At 31.2% G+C, this 19,789-nt stretch overlaps 1 protein-coding gene across 14 annotated transcripts in view; it reads left to right on the forward strand.

Annotated features, from left to right (window-relative positions):
- The window catches only part of LOC145270082 (orphan steroid hormone receptor 2-like), a 428,823-nt gene that overhangs the window by 242,249 nt on the left and 166,785 nt on the right, over positions 1-19,789 (forward strand). For all 14 annotated transcript variants that reach the window (XM_080126369.1, XM_080127865.1, XM_080127743.1 and 11 more), the window contains one exon: positions 195-374. In XM_080126369.1, the coding sequence (XP_079982495.1) occupies positions 195-374 (180 nt within the window). The remainder of the gene's footprint in view (positions 1-194; positions 375-19,789) is intronic.

The following is a 19,789-nucleotide window of genomic DNA, read 5'->3' on the forward strand; positions in this document are numbered from 1 at the left end:
TAGAACTCATTCCATCGTTATATTAAATTAATTTACTTCAAATTTTCTCTATCCATTACACCTCTGCATTGTATTGCCTTCCATAAATTACCTTTATATACACACTAAATAATGCTTCAAGCAAACTACATCAACCTCTACAAATTAAAATATTCTTAATACTATTTAATGCATTTGCTTACTTCATTTTGCAGGTCGTCATTATGGAGCGATTAGTTGTGAAGGTTGCAAAGGTTTTTTCAAAAGGAGTATTCGTAAACAACTGGGTTATGCATGTCGAGGCAATAAGGACTGCCCTGTTACCAAAATACATCGTAATCGATGCCAGTTTTGCCGCCTCCAAAAGTGTCTTGCCGTTGGCATGCGATCTGAATGTAAGTTTCTTTCTTGTTTTCTTTTTAAATGTTCTGTTGTTCTTTGGTGTATAAACCCGAGGGAATGGCTGTTTGTGTATTTGTTCACTGTCAGTTTTGCCTGCAGATTTTTACCTTACCCCCTCCCCCCTTTTTTAAAATCTGTATATCTATATTCAGGGCTCTTTAACCTTTACTTTTTTTTTTAATTTTCACTACCTTCTTTTGTATATTTTAAATGTTGAAAGATACAAATTTTTAATTTTTAGTAAATTGTCTCCTTAGACCTTTTTTTTTTAAAACTAAAATTTATCACTTATTTCCTTAGTGGCATATCAACCCTTTTCGAATTATTTAATGACAAATCCGGTCATTTTGGTAAAAGTTTTGGTGTTTGTCCAAACCCCTCCTCCCTTTTTATATTATTAAAAATCAAAAATACAAAAAAATCTTTATGATGTATGTACCCTTTGTTGAATGGAAAGATCATATTCCAAAAATCCAAAAGTTTTATTTTTATTAAGAAAATCATTTTGAAACGATTTAAAGCAATTATTAGAAAATCATGAGCATTACAAAACTGATCTTGCAAGTTTAAATTATTGTTGAGTTATCTTCCCTTGTTTTTTCACAATGGCAATGTGAAAACATCCCTTTTCACTTATGAAATTTCATTTTCTTAGTTAAAAATAAAACTATTCAGTCAATTTATATGATTTTTGGAATATGAAATTTTTGTTTCAACATGAATACATACACTATAGAGATGTTTTTTTATTTTTGTTTTTTTAAAAGGGGGAATTCTGAACAAGAACCAAAGTTTTTGCACATCAAATTCTTAATATCTTCAAAAATGTATCAAAATGTCTGCTGTAACAAATTATTCATGATATAAATATAGTAATATATATTATTGGATGCAGTTTTGTGTCAGACTGAGCACAGATTTCATAGATCTGACCTTGACAGGCACTGCCACTCAGTCAGGGTGAAACTAAGAGTAATGACAACTAGGGGATAACTTTATACTTCTCCAAGTGAAAAACAAAAAATGGTGAAATAGTAGGGTAGCCTCGACACAAAGGCCTTGGTTTAACAACTAATCTAGGAGAAGTAAAACCCAAGATAAGCTAAGTTACTGACATGGATTGCACTTTGTACATTTATGTATATGTCTTGGGATTCATTTTCATGTTTACTTAGAGATGACAGAATGATAAGTCAGAATGGACCTGGAAGTAATGATAACTAAGAAGGAACTCCATAATCCCTAAATTTGAACTTTTATCATTGGATGTTGTTTAATGTTATTTTGAATGCAATCTGTCACCACTAGCCAGTTTGTGGTCAATGCAAATCACAGCAAATGATAAAGGACATCATTTATGCTCTTTGTATTTGCGAATTAATATTGTTTCTTGGCTTGCAAGGCTACTATAACCATATTTTACATACGGCATCTTTTTCGTTAAGCATATCTTTATCTGATGTTGATTGCATGCTGGCCATCGTAGTACAATCTGAGTTTCTTCATGTAATTCTCTGTAAGCTGATGATTACCTTTCTGGTCGCACTGCAATAAAACAACACAAGACACGATCTTGATATAACTCAGTTGAGCTCTGGATGTGTGCGATACATTTGCGTAACGTTAAAAATAAAAAACCCAAATGTTGTCCAATGATGATCATGTCAGTCCCCAGTAATTATCTTTAACAGCTCAACCTACTCTTGCCCGACTTTGACACCAGCCTCTCTGATCTCTCTTAAGAGAACCTCTGAGCTGCCAGCTGTCATCTATTGTACCAAACTATAAACTGTCCAAACTAACCCTGATTCCTAAATTCAGAAATCAGAAATATCAAAATCAGAAATTCTATGTCCAGTCTTTTATCTTAGTCACTACCACACGATTAATAGAAACTTCTTCTACACTTGTCCTGTTGGCTGGGACTGGGGTTATTTGGAAACCGACCACCAACCATAAGGTGTCTTCCTGTCTCAAGTGTTCAAAAAGATCTGGGTGACCTCAAAGCATCTTTTTACTAATCTAATTTATTTTGCTGTGCTAATGAATTATTTTCTCTCATTGTTAGAGATCTTGACTCTGGAAGGAGGAGACGTCCATAGTATCACATTGTTGTTTACGTCAGTTTCAATAAATGAAGAGAAGTATTATTCAGGTGTGTGCCAGGGGTTGATCTTTGGACTTTTATTGTTCACAGATGATCTCTCTGATTAAATTGTGTCCGAGTTACTGATGACACTACACTCTATACCAAATGAGAAAAATGAATGTGCACCTGTCCAAAGTAATGTCTGGAACCTCACTCCTGCCAATCTGTAGTGGAATGAATGGTATCATTTATTGCTACTAAGACAAAGAAGATTGGCTCCGTCTACCATGCTAGAAAAATACTCACGCCTAACACTATATCTCTATAAAGCTACCATTCGCCTATGCATGGAATATTGTTGCCATATATAGGCCAGTGCATTAACTAAAGAATCTCCAATCTACCAAAGAGCCTTTCTCACTGAAAGTTTCTTCTCTTCAACTGCTAGACTGTAGAATTCTTTTCCCATATCCTGCTTCCCTGACTGTACTAACATGCAGATGTTTAAATGAAATGTAAGCTGGCATCTCACTGCTTAGAATATCCTTGTAGGTACCTCCCCTAATTCACAGTCTCAGTGATAATTTATCTTGTTTGGGGGTAAATATGAGACCCCCCCCCCAAATTAGATAAATAAAAAAAGTCTGCTATTCCTAAGTACATGCTAACAACATAGAAATCAGACAGTGTGTATTCTTCTATTCCTCAGTCGAGAATAGATTCCGCCTACTTTTATATCGAGCTCCAGACGTGTTTAATGCGTTACTTAAGACATACAAGCGATACGATAGTGTAAGTGGAATTGAACAGAATGACTAAATTCTTGTTTCATGTGTCAGTATTCAATTTCTGAAACAGGAAAAATAATTCAATAAATTCTAACATGTAAAGTTGGACCTAAATAGCATTTAAGTTTGCATTCAAATTATTTACACAACTATTCTCATCTTGAATGTTATTTTCAAGTTTTGGTTGATGTAATCGCTGACCTTCTTTGGGTATATCTTGTTGAACTTGGGAATCTTTCTGTTGAATTCAGGAATCTGCACAAAATTTTGAACAGAACCTGTTATTTAATCAATGAGGGTAGCGTGCTCTCTTTTTGTCAGCCATGGCTGGGTAGAAGTCCTAAGTAATTTGAAATTGTATTTTGTGTGTTTGCACTGAGGATTGAATCTTAAACCTCTAGAAGTAGCAATACACATGGCCGTTAAAACGCTTTGGATAATCACAGATTTCAAGGGGGTCTGCTAAAATAGCCATATTTTAAAAACCAAAGCAGTTTAAGTTTTCAAAATACCACCGTTTTGTTCAGAAATGAATATACTTTCAAATAAATTAGTAAATAATAACATACATTATATATTTTTAGAGTTTTAAGCAAATAAAGTGATAAAAATGTGAACATCATAAAACAGCATTTTCGATAAGATTTTGTAACGACCCTGCCTGATTTGTAAACATTCGTACCGTGTTTCTGTTAAGAATTTTTTTAATGAAATTTGGAAATTAGCTAAAAGAGATGTCATTTTTAATAATTTCGAGTGTCCGAAATTCATTTGACCACTCGTTTTTTTGTTGTGTTAAAAAAAGATTTCAAAATGATGAGTATTGAAAATTTTGAAAAAAATTTTCTTCGGACACTCACTATTAAATAAAACAATCTTTTTACTATGTTTATTCGTTAAAAAGATGATTGAACAGTGTTTTCTCTAGTGGTACGTAGCAATTTAAAAACATAATATCTAAAAAAAATCGTTATGAATTTGAATCAAGACTTCTGTAGTATTAGCAATAGCAGCAGCAGCAGCGATAACATGGCGTAAACAGACGTTTTGTTTTTGTTTATTTTTATTCCAAATCGATTTTTTTTTTAATTGAAAATCTGGTTATAAAAAAAATTTCTTACATGTTTAGTTAGAGCTATTTTGTTATCAACCATACAAATATTTTTTAAAATTGGGTAGTAGTAAATTTTAAAATATTTTAACAAGCGAAAATGTGAAATATGATTGTTTTTGTTCACGTGTACGAATGGTACACACACACACTTCTAATTTTCGTTTTCAGTAAATTATTATCAAATGGAAACTAATCTCCTCGATTATTAAAAAAAAAAAATAAAAAAAAATAAAAAAATCAATATTTAAATATTTGTAGGAGGTGCTCAGTTAAAAAATAATAACGTAGAAAAAGACATGAAATGTAAATTAAAAATCAAAATAACATTAATTCAAAATTTTTAACAATTTGTCAGCTTTAGCAAAAACTTGTTTCTTTTTTATATTTAAATAGAATTTAAATACTTGATATTTTTCCAAGCATCATGCTTTCTCTTAGAGGGACGTTACTTTTTTAAATAACATTTATTTTTGTCTGTTTATCATAATTCTTGTAAAGTTTCACAATGGGTATCAAACACCCTCTTGAAAAAAAAAACAAAAAAAAAAACTTGCTTAATTCTATGTCTAATCCTAGGTATGAGTGGCAAGCCTCCTCCTAAAACCTTTAGCCTTAACAATAACGCTAAGTACAAGTGGCAGAGCTCCCCACTAAACAAACTTCCTCTGTGAGCTCATATAAGCATAAAAAAATAAATAAAAATAAAAAAAGCATAAAAAACGTTTAAAGAAAAGTGCATATATTTACCCCCCCCCCCCAATAAATTGGTCAATTGTCCTAAAACGCTAGGATCGTCTTGAAATGGTGAATTATTTTACATTTATGTCAAACCAACCCCCACTCTAAATTCTAAAATTGTTTTTGTTTTGTTTCTATCAAGTCTTCAGGATGTTCACACATAATTTTCCTTAGCCCTATCATTAACCCAAAGTCAGAGTGGCAACCTCCCCACCTTTTTATAATTGCACAAAGACCCTCTCAAAACCATGCATAATCGCCTTTTAGAAAACAAACAAACAAACAAACAAAAACAAACACCCAAGATTTATCTATCATAGGAAAAAGGTTGGGGGGGGGGGTAACTGCCCTAAACTGCTCAAATGATTCAAAATGGGAAATCATTTTACATTAAATTCTAAAATAATTTTTGTCTATCTTTTATTAAAGTTTTTCAAGTTGTTCACATTCAATTGTCTATAAAGTTAGAATCACATATTTTGGAGAGGTGGTCAGATGGGGAGGGATAACAGAAGGTATTAATCTACAATAATACCAAAGAAATATTGCAATATATTCATTTTTAACCAATCCTAGATTTCGATTTCAGTTTTTGGCACATAAAATGCATTACAACTAAACTTTGAGTTCTCTAACTTCTTTTCTTTTAATGAATACATGGCATTTTTAAGCAATCACAGCATATCTATGCGCATTTGCTGCAGATTATTTGGAAACCATTCATTTCTGGAGATTTTCAGTAGCATATTCAGATTCCTTGCACAAAAATACACTTATATGGCAAATTTCATTGCTTAGTCTTGTGTTTTAACTTTGAAAAAGTCGTGCAAAAAATGTGACAAAACGCATATGGTCTTAAAGAGGGGAAAATATCCAAACATGCAGGGCATAAAAATAGTCATAACGACCTTGATTTTAATTGGATTTAAAAAATTTAAAAAGATTCTTTCTTAGCTTATCAAGCTCTTTCTATATATATATATATATATATATATATATATATATATATACCAATATTGAAATATTTTAAGCCATTTAAATCTTTTCATGTGTATTGCTACTAGAAGAGTGTAACTGAATTTTACCAAGTACTTTATCCAGTACACCATGAGTCCTTGCATGGTGTAGTTCTATATAAGGATCCCCAAGTTTGACAAGATACACCAGAAGAAGGTCGAAGGTTACATCGAGGAAATGTAAGAATAACACTCAAGATGAGAACAGTAATTTGAATCATTCAAACAATCCAAATTATCAAACCTGATCTTAAAATTCAGAAACATAGCATTTAAGTTGACAAATCAAACTTTGATTCTAACTAGCCAACTTTCATTTATTATTGTTGTACCATGTTATTTATAATAGGCCTGCTGAACTGTGATGACTGGTGAATGACCTCACGAAATATCAAATACCTTTTGACTCCTAAATTAGGGGAAATCTAATAAATGCAAATTTTGAAATTGTTATATTAAAAAATTTCACCTAAGGGAAATAACTCTTCTTTCTTTAATAAGTTATCATTTCTCGCCTTGGTACTGCTGCAGTTTAAAGCCTGTTTTTCCGTGAGTCTTGCTCGGAAATGCCTGGCAGACAACGGAAATCGCCAGATTATACCGAGCAAACGGAAGTCAATAAAAAAAAAAAAAAAAAAAAAAAAACGGACAAAAAAGAAAGAAAATAAAACAAATAATCTACCATAATAATTTCATAAATTTTTATTTATTTTTTATGGCATTTTTTTTTTTTTTTTTTTTTAGTAATAAAAACTTTGTTTCTTTTAATTAGTGAACAAATACATTTTTTTTGTTTGTGTATGGAAAGTTATTTTGGTATTTTTTTTACAACCTGCCCCAGCATAGTATAAACACCCCCCAACCTCCCTATATCAAGAACGGCTTTCAAAATAAACACCTCAACCTCCCCATGTTAAGAACGGCTTTTGCGGTTAGAAATGTTTATTCCGAAAGCCATTCTTAAAAGGGGTGGGTGGGTGGAGGTGTTTATTCCGAAAACCGTTCTTAACCGAAGGAGGTCAGAGGTGTTTATTCCAAAAGCAATTCTTAACACAGGGAGGTTGTATACTATACTTGAAGAAGCGCAATGATACTCTGCCCTTTCTTTTCTTTTCCTTTTAAACTGTTTCCTTTCTTTTGTTTTCTTCCAATTCTGACCACCTGCTCACTTGCATCTCTTTTTACTCACTCAGTATAATCTGGCAGTTTGCGTCGTTTGCCGGGCATTGCTGAGTGAGACTCATGGGAAAAGGAACTTTAAACTGCAGAAGTACCCTTACATTTATTTTTAAGTTTTGCTTTGTTCTTCTTGAATCCAAATGTTTACAAAAAAAATTTGAACTCAATGAATCGAAGACACCACAACTAAGGTGGTTTTGCTTTGGGATCCATTAAATTCAGTAAATCAAGTAACACGTGAAATTTTCAATATGAAAAGGTGAAAATCTTTTCAGTAGTTCTGTTTGCATTGATAATCCTACACAAATAACTCTTTTAAAATCTTTAAAAATTTTAAAGGATATTATGTAGGTTTATAGTTGAAGGTTATTGTGCAAATAAAAAGAGTTGTATTTTCTCAAATCTTTGTGAACATTTCAACGGATGTATAATGTTACTATTTAGAAAGAGAGAGGGTTATGTTTAAAGCACATCATTTAATTGTTTAATGTTTTCTTAGATCATCTTAAAAACATATCTTTTCAGTTTGGTTAACGCTGTTAAACGAATTATCTTTTCCCATAATAATTTGGTTCTTCTTAAACTGGTGGTATCGTGTCCAACCGCTTCAACCACTGTTTCTTATGATTCAGCAGAGTTGATCTCATGATCCCTTGTCTGAAATGTTTCCTATTTTCCAATATATTTCAACTATAGTCACTAATATTTTAATTGAAAGGTCACAAGGAGGAAAAGAAAGAGAAATTATTTACTGTTTTGTTAAACCATTTTGCTCCAGAAGATATCTCACTACTGATGCAATTCTCTATCAGTATAAAAGCAAGTACGTCCAAGGATGGAGTACTGCTGCCACATCTGGGCAGGAGCTGCTAAAAGCAGCCTATCCTGCCTTGACAGAGTACAAAATAGACTACATGGCTTAGTGGGGGATGCCCTTTTCTTTTCCCTGCAGCCTCTCTCCTACAGAAGAGACGTTGTGAGCCTGTCTTTGTTTTAGCATTATTTCCATGGCAAGTGCTTGTCTGAGCTCCAATCTTTGGTCACCCCTCGCCAATCTTTCATGAGAAACACCCATCTGGCTGAAACTACTGTCAATAATTTATATTATTATTTTTATTATTATGTACCTGTCTTTATCTGTACCTAAATCCAAATGTAGATTCCATGAGCAGAGCTTCTTTCTCAGAAGTGCACGACTGTGGAACTTTCTTCTGTTTGCCTGTTTCCCACCTGACTACAACTTAGATGTCTTCAAGTCCAACATAAACAAATTCCTAACAAACCGCCCTCTTAAGTAAGACACTCTATCAAATCTCCAATACAAATGATTACTACAATACTATCTCATTGATTACTGTACATGCAATAACCCTTATCCCTGAGTGGCCTCCGGGCCTTGATAAGTGGTGACCTCCATAAAAAAATAAAAAATGCATCTTTTCAGTTCACTCGCTTCTGCTATTGTTATTTGTTATTTTTTCCCAGTTCTTTTCAAACAAATGATATTGTATCTGGCTACTTAATTAGCATCAGAAAGAAATAAAATTAATACTGCCAATTAGAAGTTTAGCGATTCGAGGTGGCGGACTAGCACTTGATTAATTATTCAAAGATTTTTGTAAAGAGAGGGAGGAGATTGATGAGGTAATAATTAAGTAGAACAATTTTTTCACAAAGAATTCTTGAACACTGGTAACTCTGAGGCAATTTCCCAGCTATCAGGGAAGCAAAACTCAGGTAGACATTTGTTGTAGTGTTTAGAGAAAATGTTACATGATAAGGGCTGTCCCCTTTTCATGTAAGTATAAAAATAGGGAATTAGTTAAATGTAAATATGAAATAGAATAGACGAAATTCGAACCTCGTAATTTAGGTTTAGAAATAGATTACGAGAGAGAATTAGAAAATTTTTAGCCTTGATGAGCAATCAGATATGGTGTCTTAATGTAAATGTTAGTTCCCCATCACTTTATTAGGTTGCCGGCAGGAAGTGCATTTGGCCTATAAGAATACAACCTCACTTTATATCATATTTCTTTTAGTCTCTGTTTGTCAGTTCTCATTTTTCTTGGAAACTACTGAGCCAATCTGTCTGAAATTTTCTGTGGGCCTTTGCTATAAAGAGGTGCAACAAACTAAGTATTATGATATCTGTTAGATGGGCAGAAATTTAACCATATTCAACCATTAATTTGGCATAAACTACTCATTCTAACTCGATGGGTTATAACTTTCTGTCGTTTTGATGAATTAAAAAGTTTTGTTATGAAATATTTTATAATTTCGATCATCACATCCCAGCATGTAAAATAGGCATTAAACTGATGATGATGATGATGATGATGATGATCATCATCATCATCATCATCATCATCATCATCATCATCACTAACGTTACATCCTTTAATGAATATTGAACTTAAAGGAAGGTAATTTACTAAAAATCTGTTTTTATTAACTACTAGCTGACCTAGCAGGTATTGGTCAGGAATCATTAATGTCAGTTTAAATTTTTAAATGTTACAAAAAATGTAAATTATGAAGAGATTAAAAAAAAAGTTTGAAATGTAAGGGAGATAATTCATGTTTTTATCATTAAATGAAAATAAGTTATGACCCTTACACATTAAGCTTTTTAGGTTGGTTTTTAAAATTGTCTCCATCATAATAATCATCTTTGCCAGAATAATTATTTTCAGAAACTAAAGTGAATTACACTTTTTAGTATAAATATAAAAAGGAAGAAATAGCTTAGAATCAAATATCGATTTATACACATTTTCAGTTACACTTAAAATCATATCTCCATTTCCCTGATAAATGTTAGATGAAAGATCTTTTACGAGGGGACAATTTACTAAAATGAGCCCATGGCCTTTATTAGCTATTTTTATATATTTCTAAATTATTACAAAATCTAGTCTCATCCTTGAATTCCAAATTCAGAATGTAATGCATTAATAAATGACACTAAAAATAGAATGCAATTCAAAAACACATGACCAAAATTTTTATTTTTTTAATACTTACTCAAAATATAATGAACAGAAAAACTACATATAAATTTTGATGTTAATCTAAAAAAAAAAATCTTCCCTAGTTTTTCCAACTTTAATTATTAAAAAGAAAACAAGATTTAAATATTAAAATATTAAGAATCCTAAAAAAATTCATTTAGCATTAAAATATTAATAAAAAAATCATATAAATTAATATTTTAAAACAACTCTAAAAAATCCAATTTTATTGTTTGCCATACAAAAATTGTATTTCTTTTATTAGACAATCATATTGGGAGAATAATATGTGAGATACATCATTACTTACATCGCAGAACATGTAGCTGCAGATAAATAATGCATAAACTACTGTCTTTTCTTACAATTGAGTTTAATGCAACCTCATCTTTCTGAAGTTAAAGCAAGAATAAATTTGATTCTATTTGAAAATTTTTCTCATGAGAACCAATAATTTCTATTTTAATTTTTTGCAGAGTAAAAGAGAAAAAAAATCGGTTGCAAGAAATAAAATAAATGCACATTTAGATAAGATTCAGTTTCAGATTCCAAAACTTTCATATGAATATTATCCACATATAACTTAATGGTTTAGTGTTAGGGTTAATAGTTGGTTCGAAGTAGTGACAGTGTTATAGAAATTGAAGCTTCATTTGTTACTATCTGAGGCAATTTCCCCAATTCTTTTTAGAATCTGGAGGGTCCCTATAACATCTATAAGCGAAATTAATGCTGTGGAATCAATTGGTTTCAAACTTGACACCTGGATTGTGAGTACATGTTGTCCACTACACCACAGTCACATCTCACTATGAAATGAAGAAATAAAGCAGCATTTACTCTAAGTGAGTTAATCCAAAGGAGGAAGTTCCTCTGGAATATCAAATTCACAAGTGGTCTCAGTCGCATGTATATCCCAGTCAGGTGAGATGATGACTTTAGGTTTTGCAGTTCTTGCAGGAAGATTTTGATGCCCTCTCACATACAGCACCTGGTATTTCCATATGATCGCCCATTTAGTACTAACCAGGGTCAATGTTGCTTAACTTTGATGATCCAATGAGAACTGGTGTGTTAACACTCTGATGCTGTATACAGGTGATGATAATTGACAATAACAAATTAACAATTCTGCCAAATTATTAGAACAACTGATGTCTATCCATATTCTTAAGTTTGAAAAGATGAAGAAAGTCAGAAGTTACATTGGCCAAAATATTGTGAAACCATAACAATCAAATAGTAATTGAATAATCCAAATAACATCTTTGTATGTAATTTGATCCGATTGAACATCAATTCTTGTGCAAATTTTTTTTTCTAAACGTGTTCTAGATTTATTATGTACTATTTGTTATGCACTTAAACCCAGCATATATTTTACTACAACATTTAATGTTTCACAGTATTTAAATAATCTATATTTAATTGTGTTTTTTTTAAATTGATTTTCATTTTTTTTGGTAAAAGATGGTAATTAACACAGTAAACAATATCAGCAGGTCATTCCATGCAAGTTCAACAATGGTCTGTCTTGAGGGATCTCCGTTGGTTTTCACTGTGGATAGATCATTCCTGAAGTTTGCGGCTCAATTGTTATTGCTAAAAAGATTATACAGGATTGTTAAGATATCTGCAGTCTTTGTCCAGAATTCCTCCTATATTAAAAAACAAAAATAAAGAAAATTTTTTGGGGTGTACGTATCAGTAACGGAAAAAAAATATTGTACACCAAAAATAACGTAAATTGATCAAGTAGTCTTATTCTTATAAAGAAAATCATTTTTAAGCAAATTTGAGTTTTTCCATTGTCAAAAATAGTTTTCTAAAATCTCTTAAATTTTAATTATTTTGGAGTTATCTCCTTTATTTTTAAAATGCCTTCACAATATCATCAGTTTTTTTTTTTTTTTTGTCACAAAATTTGATTTTCTTATTTAAAAATAAAACTACTTGATCATCATTTCACGTGAAATTTGTTGTATATTTTCTTTATATCACGTATAAGTACAGCATACAGTTTAGATCAATTTTGTTCTTGAAATGTTTTTTTTTTTTTAAATTAGGATTGTAAAAAAAAAAAAGAAAAAGATTTTTTTGTTTTAATTTCCATAACTGCTTGAACCACATAAAACTATACATTTTATAAAAGTAGATAAAGAAGTGATTTTAATAAGATAGAAATATCGGAGTTCAGATCTGTATATAAGTATATTTATTTCATCTAAAAATTAATTAAACAAAAAAAATTCTTGGTACTTGTGCATCTATGTTACCATGCTTAAATAACATTATTTAGAAACCCATTCTTATCATGGGGACGGAGGGTATTTTGCAATTATTCTGCATTTTCACCTAACAGTTTGATAAACAGAAATGTTGTAAAAATTTAATTTAACTTGAAAATTCTACTTAAAAAAATAGCACAATAACATAGATGTATAAGCATCAAAATCTTCTTAAGGAGCTACTGCAGGGTTAAAAAATCAATATGACATAAGTCAAAAATATTAAAAAAATCAATATGACATAAGTCAAAAATATTAAGAAAATCAATATGACATAAGTCAAAAATATTAAAAAATCAATATGACATAAGTCAAAAATATTAAAAAATCAATATGACATAAGTCAAAAATATTAAAAAATCAATATGACATAAGTCAAAAATATTAAAAAAATCAATATGACATAAGTCAAAAATATTAAAAAATCAATATGACATAAGTCAAAAATATTAAAATATCAATATGACATAAGTCAAAAATATTAAAAAATCAATATGACATAAGTCAAAAATATTAAAAAATCAATATGACATAAGTCAAAAATATTAAAAAATCAATATGACATAAGTCAAAAATATTAAAAAATCAATATGACATAAGTAAAAAATATTAAAAAATCAATATGACATAAGTCAAAAATATTAAAAAATCAATATGACATAAGTCAAAAATATTAAAAAATCAATATGACATAAGTCAAAAATATTAAAAAATCAATATGACATAAGTCAAAAATATTAAAAAAATCAATATGACATAAGTCAAAAATATTAAAAAAATCAATATGACATAAGTCAAAAATATTAAAAAATCAATATGACATAAGTCAAAAATATTAAAAAATCAATATGACATAAGTCAAAAATATTAAAAAATCAATATGACATAAGTCAAAAATATTAAAAAATCAATATGACATAAGTCAAAAATATTAAAAAATCAATATGACATAAGTCAAAAATATTAAAAAATCAATATGACATAAGTCAAAAATATTAAAAAAATCAATATGACATAAGTAAAAAATATTAAAAAAATCAATATGACATAAGTAAAAAATATTAAAATATCAATATGACATAAGTAAAAAATATTAAAAAAATCAATATGACATAAGTAAAAAATATTAAAAAAATCAATATGACATAAGTCAAAAATATCAAAAAATCAATATGACATAAGTCAAAAATATTAAAAAATCAATATGACATAAGTCAAAAATATTAAAAAATCAATATGACATAAGTCAAAAATATTAAAAAATCAATATGACATAAGTCAAAAATATTAAAAAATCAATATGACATAAGTCAAAAATATTAAAAAATCAATATGACATAAGTCAAAAATATTAAAAAATCAATATGACATAAGTCAAAAATATTAAAAAATCAATATGACATAAGTCAAAAATATTAAAAAATCAATATGACATAAGTCAAAAATATTAAAAAATCAATGACATAAGTCAAAAATATTAAAAAAATCAATATGACATAAGTCAAAAATATTAAAAAATCAATATGACATAAGTCAAAAATATTAAAAAATCAATATGACATAAGTCAAAAATATTAAAAAATCAATATGACATAAGTCAAAAATATCAAAAAATCAATATGACATAAGTCAAAAATATTAAAAAATCAATATGACATAAGTCAAAAATAATAAAAAATCAATATGACATAAGTCAAAAATATTAAAAAATCAATATGACATAAGTCAAAAATATTAAAAAAATCAATATGACATAAGTCAAAAATATTAAAAAAATCAATATGAGATAAGTCAAAAATATTAAAAAATCAATATGACATAAGTCAAAAATATTAAAATATCAATATGACATGTCAAAAATATTAAAAAATCTATAACCTGTTTAATACCAACCACTTAGTCATCTTATAATATCGAGGGAATTTACAAACAAAGCTTTTAACTTTTTTAATGAGTCAGAGTTTTCAGAAGTTGTGAAACCTTTAGAATTGACCCTTGTTTGACGTGTATGGAATGACTCATGGAGGTGTTAATCTTGAAAACTATTTACATTCAATAAGTTTATAAATAAGGATGAAAAGATTATTAACATAACAAAATTACCAATAGTTTCGTAAGATTCGGGTTCATTTAAAAATTTAATGACCAAGCAATACTTTAATAATTAAATTTAATTTTTATTATTGGAATCCTTTTGAGATGAGCAATTTATACATTTATTTGTTTGTTTGCAGACTATTATCTTCATCTTTTATTGTTGTTGTTTCACAACGTTTCAGCCAACTATTCTTCTGGCCTTCGTCAGGTGGTAAACCACAACGGGGTAGAAATGCTGAGTCTCTTCAGTAATTACTTAGTTAGCCAAAACGTGGTTAGATGACAACAACTATGGAAGGCAGTAATTACTGTCAAGGGACTCAGAATTCCTATCCCATTGCGGTTTACCACCTGATGAAGGCCAGATGAATAGTTGGCAGAAACGGGAAGCAACACCTAGAAGATGAAGATAATAGTTTGCAAATAAATAAAATTTAACTTTCAATATCTTATTTTAAAAATAATAAAAATAATTTAGATAAAAAACAAAAACAAAGTAATAAAAAAGGGGCAAAACAAAAATGAAAGACTCGCGCAGCACAATATAGATACAACTATTTATTTATAACACAATGTGTATACATCGTTTTTTGTGGGGGTGGGGGATTAATGAAAATAATTAATAGAAAGGAGAAAATAAAGGAAGGTTATTTTAAACTAAAATATAATTAAAAAAAAAATAATTTAAATTTTTTTAAAAAAAGATAAATTTAATTTTATCGTCCCTTTAGTCCGGTTTACTAAAATATCCCCTTGAATGTGAGTTCTTTGCAAATTGTCAGAAAACATTTAAAAAAAAAAATTTTTTTTTTTTCTTTGGTATTTGGCTGATATCGACTTTTTCTCCCTTTAATCTCTTTCTCTCGTATTCTACCCTAATTTCTCGCCAATTATAAATCTTTAACCAGTAGTGGAGGTAACAGTGATTTGCTTTCCCTGAAACTGAAAATAATTGCAATAAGAGGGAATGAGTTATAAATGTTGCTAGAACATTAACTGCAAATTATTTTTTTGATGTTTTCATTGAAACCAACCCGGACAAGTTGTTTTCCAAAAAAAAACAATATAGACAAGTTGTTTTCGAAACCAATCCGGACAAGTTGTCTTAGGAACTAATGTTAACAAATTCTTTAGAAATGACTGTAGACTGAGTGCGATAGAATTTAAATATTTTTACAGGTTTAATCAAATAATGTTTTCCTGTTTCCGTTCATTCTTATTAATTGCCTCCTTTTATTTCCTTATAAAAACTGCTTGGAATGTGTTTCATTGGACCAACAGCATTTAATGAATGAATTTGCAATTAACAGTTTGTCCAAGTAAATCATTTTTGTATATTTTTTTTAATAATCTCAACTTGGTCGTGCATCTAAAAACCCTGTGGAACTCATTATTTGCTATCACTTATATCCCTTATCAATGCAGTTTCATAGAAGAATAAGAGTCGTGGATATTGATTCGATTCAGGGCTCTGAAGACTATCCTTCCAGACATAACCTTTTCTTTTTGTGTGTGTGTGGGGGGGCCCTCCTCTATTAGGAGAGACGGTTGGTATACTGCCGGTTACTTAGTTCATCTATTGGGGACCACCCATACATCCACTACTTTGGAGTCATTCATAGTTCACATCATGTTATTAAGCTTGACCTTGTGTCACATCCCAGTCCTTGTGGGGAGGTTGATAAATTTAGTTTTTCGAACTACTGCAGACTTGCATACTTGAATTCTGATCGAAAGTACCGATGCCAATTTATTTGTTTTTGTTTTTTTCTTTCTCATTTCCTATCAGAAATATATTTTTTTATTATCTTATTCTATTTCTGTGAAGAGAACAATAGTGTGTAATTTATAATCATATACACCCTTCCAAAGAACAAATAAAGAAGATTGGGAAACAAAGGAAACAATCACGGTTTATAAGGTAGCTTATGTGTCTTTATCTTTGTAACCAAAAACTCGTCATAGCATTTAAAACAAATGTGGTACTTAGAAGCGTGCGTGCGTGCGTGCGCGCGCGCGCGCACACACACACACACACACACACACACACACACACACACACACACACACACACACACACACACACACACACATACATTGTATTAAAATGATTGTTAGCTTTTGTGGTCCAACCAAAAGATAAGGAACCACTTTTAAAGAAGGTTGCCCAGTCAGGATATGTTGTATTAAATGTATCACACAGCACCTGTCTCCCACTCCAACAAATTTTTTTTAGATAGGTTTTAGGTTTTATAAATGTAAAGATATGCATGCTGAGTGAACTGAAAGAATGCTTGAGAAATGAGGCAGTCAGGAAAAAAAGAAAAGAAAAGGAAAAGCGATAAAAGACTGTAATAGTCTTCTTTTTATTTATTTTTTTCTCATTGGCATACAATATACATGAAGCTCTGAAATGGAGATAAAGGAAGTAATATCCTTAAAATATCAGAAAAACCAGTCATTTTTTGTGTGTAGAAAAAAAAAACTTTCAAACTCTTCATTACTATAAATGCCAAGCTATTGAAACCGTCTAAAATTGAGAGAACGGTATGTTAATTTTATTTACTGCTGTGATAACTGTGATAACAGTTGTCATTGCTCTGTGAAATCAACCACTTAGCTTGTGTGCCATCAGATATTGCCTGTCGATTGGAAGCATACCAAGTACAGTTTTTATTTTTTCAAGAAACTGATTAACTTATACTAATGACCTACCATCAATGGTATTCCATCTGTTGTACAAGCAAACATGTTAGAAGATGGAATGTTTTTCTCTTTGAAAGAATTAAATACTGAATGTTTTGTGTCAGTTTGAAGTTCTTACAAATTACAGTTTTGAAATTAATATTTCATCTTTGGTAAAACAAGTCTAATCAGTTAAGCAAATATTAATTTCCTGGTATAGTGAACTCATCTTAATGAAAACTGAATTCTGTTATGGCAAGAATGTTGCACATTGTTTCTTCCGTGTTATCAGCCATTTAATCTTCTTTTCTCTCTTTTTTTTTTTTTTTTTTTTAAATTTTATTCACCTCAAACAACATGTCAGTACAGTCAGGAATGCAGGAAACAGGAGAGGAATTCCAAAGTTTAACAACTTGAGGGAAGAACTATTAGAGTAACCGGTTTTCCAGCATGTAGGGACCTTTACAGTGACTAGGTGGAACTAGTGTGCTTGTTGGGTTAGTTGAAATATTTATGTCAAGAGGGTACAAGTGCTACGAGTTAGTCAAAGTGCATTCCATTAAAATACTTGTTAAACAAGCACAAGGATGTTAAGAAATCTAAAGTGTGTGTGTGTTTATGAAATACAGGGTGGAATGATAAAATTGTCGTCCTAAACAAAACAACACTGCAGCTTTATTTTAAAACTTTTATTGAAAAAAAAAATCAATTCAGGTAACTTGACATCTATTCAATGTAGCTGTCTTCAGCCTCAATCACTGCCTCAATATGGGTCTGGAACTGGGAGCATGCATTTTCCACGAGTGCTGGTGGGAGCTCAGCAAATACTCAGCGATCAGGCTGGCTTTGGTGTTGTGGGAGGTCATGTTGGTGATGTTCAAGAAGACGTTTAAGGTTCCCAAAATTCATACTAGATTTGTCTAGATAATAAAATACTAAGTAAAATTCAGTTGTGAGTTACTCTTCTGAAGGTTGAAGGTTGAATCTTCAATGTAGGCGATACAATATGGAGAGTAGATAATGCAGTGGATGTGTTATCGGCAGCTTCTCCTTTTTTGTCCCTCAGTCCTCATTTCTAATGGGTGATGTTTCTGACAAAGGGTGAAGAAAAAGCTGCTTCTCAGGTCGGTAGTACTTTGTGAACAGTAGTCTGAGATGTCAGAAACTTTCTGTCTCTATGTCTATCCTTGCGGCCATGTCACTAGTAAGGGTGCTGGAGGTAAACGCTTTCATCTGGGCTGACGTTAACCGCCTGATAGTCAGGGACCCGAACCTTGGCAAACCACTAAGGAGGCTGTCCTATCAGCAGGTGCAAAGTACTGGGGCTGCTGTATTGCCATTTGGTGAATGGATTCTGGACCATACAGTAGTCTCTGGTGGGGCCTCTCGATGCCATACTAGTGAGTAATTGTTACGGCTTTACCTTATCATGTGCTACAAAAAAAAAATACGTTTCCCATTTTTCCTCTCTTACTTTCCCTCTCTGTTCTGCTCTAACCAAGTATGCTGACCTGTTCCACAAATCCCCAAATCCTCAACATGAAATATCTCAAAAAAGAAAACATGAATAAACCTAGAACCCCATCTTCCTATGTAGACCCCTACTACCATATCTCCTTCTTCAACATCAGGGGTCTACGTTTTAACCTTCCAGAGGTTGAAACCCAATTACAGGAGACGAAACCTGACATATTCTTTCTAAGCGAAACTGGCATAGGGCCGACCACCTCCCTAGATGAGTTCATAATTAAAGGATACTCTAACTTAACATCTAAATCTGACCCCCAAGATCGCCATGGGCATGGAATATGTGCCTACATTAAAGATGGCTTCCCGTGTGGCAGGGATATCTCCAGAGAAGATCCTAATCTACCTTATATGTGCTTCCGGGTTGCACTTGCTTACACCACTGCATTTATATTTGCCCTCTATCGTCCCCACAACAGCGGAGTTACTGTCTTTAAGAGTATATCAGAGAAAATTGACCACATCCTGTCTGCTCATCCCTCGGCTAACATTCACATTTGCAGTGACTTCAATGTCCATAATGTGGAATGGCTGACCCACTCAAATAAGACTGATGATGAGGGGAGGTTCTGTCATGATTTTGCCATTGCCTATGACCTCACTCAGATTGTTCGCGAGCCCACCCGTGTGCCCGATACTACCGGTCAGTACGCAAGCCTTCTAGACCTTTTTCTATCCACTTCCCCTGAGCTATGCTCATGTTCCGTTCTATCTCCTCTGGAATCCTTCGACCACTCCATTGTATCAGTTAAGATAAAAATGAAATATAATAAATCTACAGACGTACCTCTCCACCGTACTGTATACCGATACTCTATGGCGAACTGGGATAGTTTCCGTACATTCATATCTGATCTACCTCTCCATTCC

Source organism: Euprymna scolopes, chromosome 1, assembly GCF_053919585.1.
Source record: "Euprymna scolopes isolate OS-2025 chromosome 1, ASM5391958v1, whole genome shotgun sequence".
In the NCBI taxonomy this organism is placed as follows: domain Eukaryota; kingdom Metazoa; phylum Mollusca; class Cephalopoda; order Sepiida; family Sepiolidae; genus Euprymna; species Euprymna scolopes.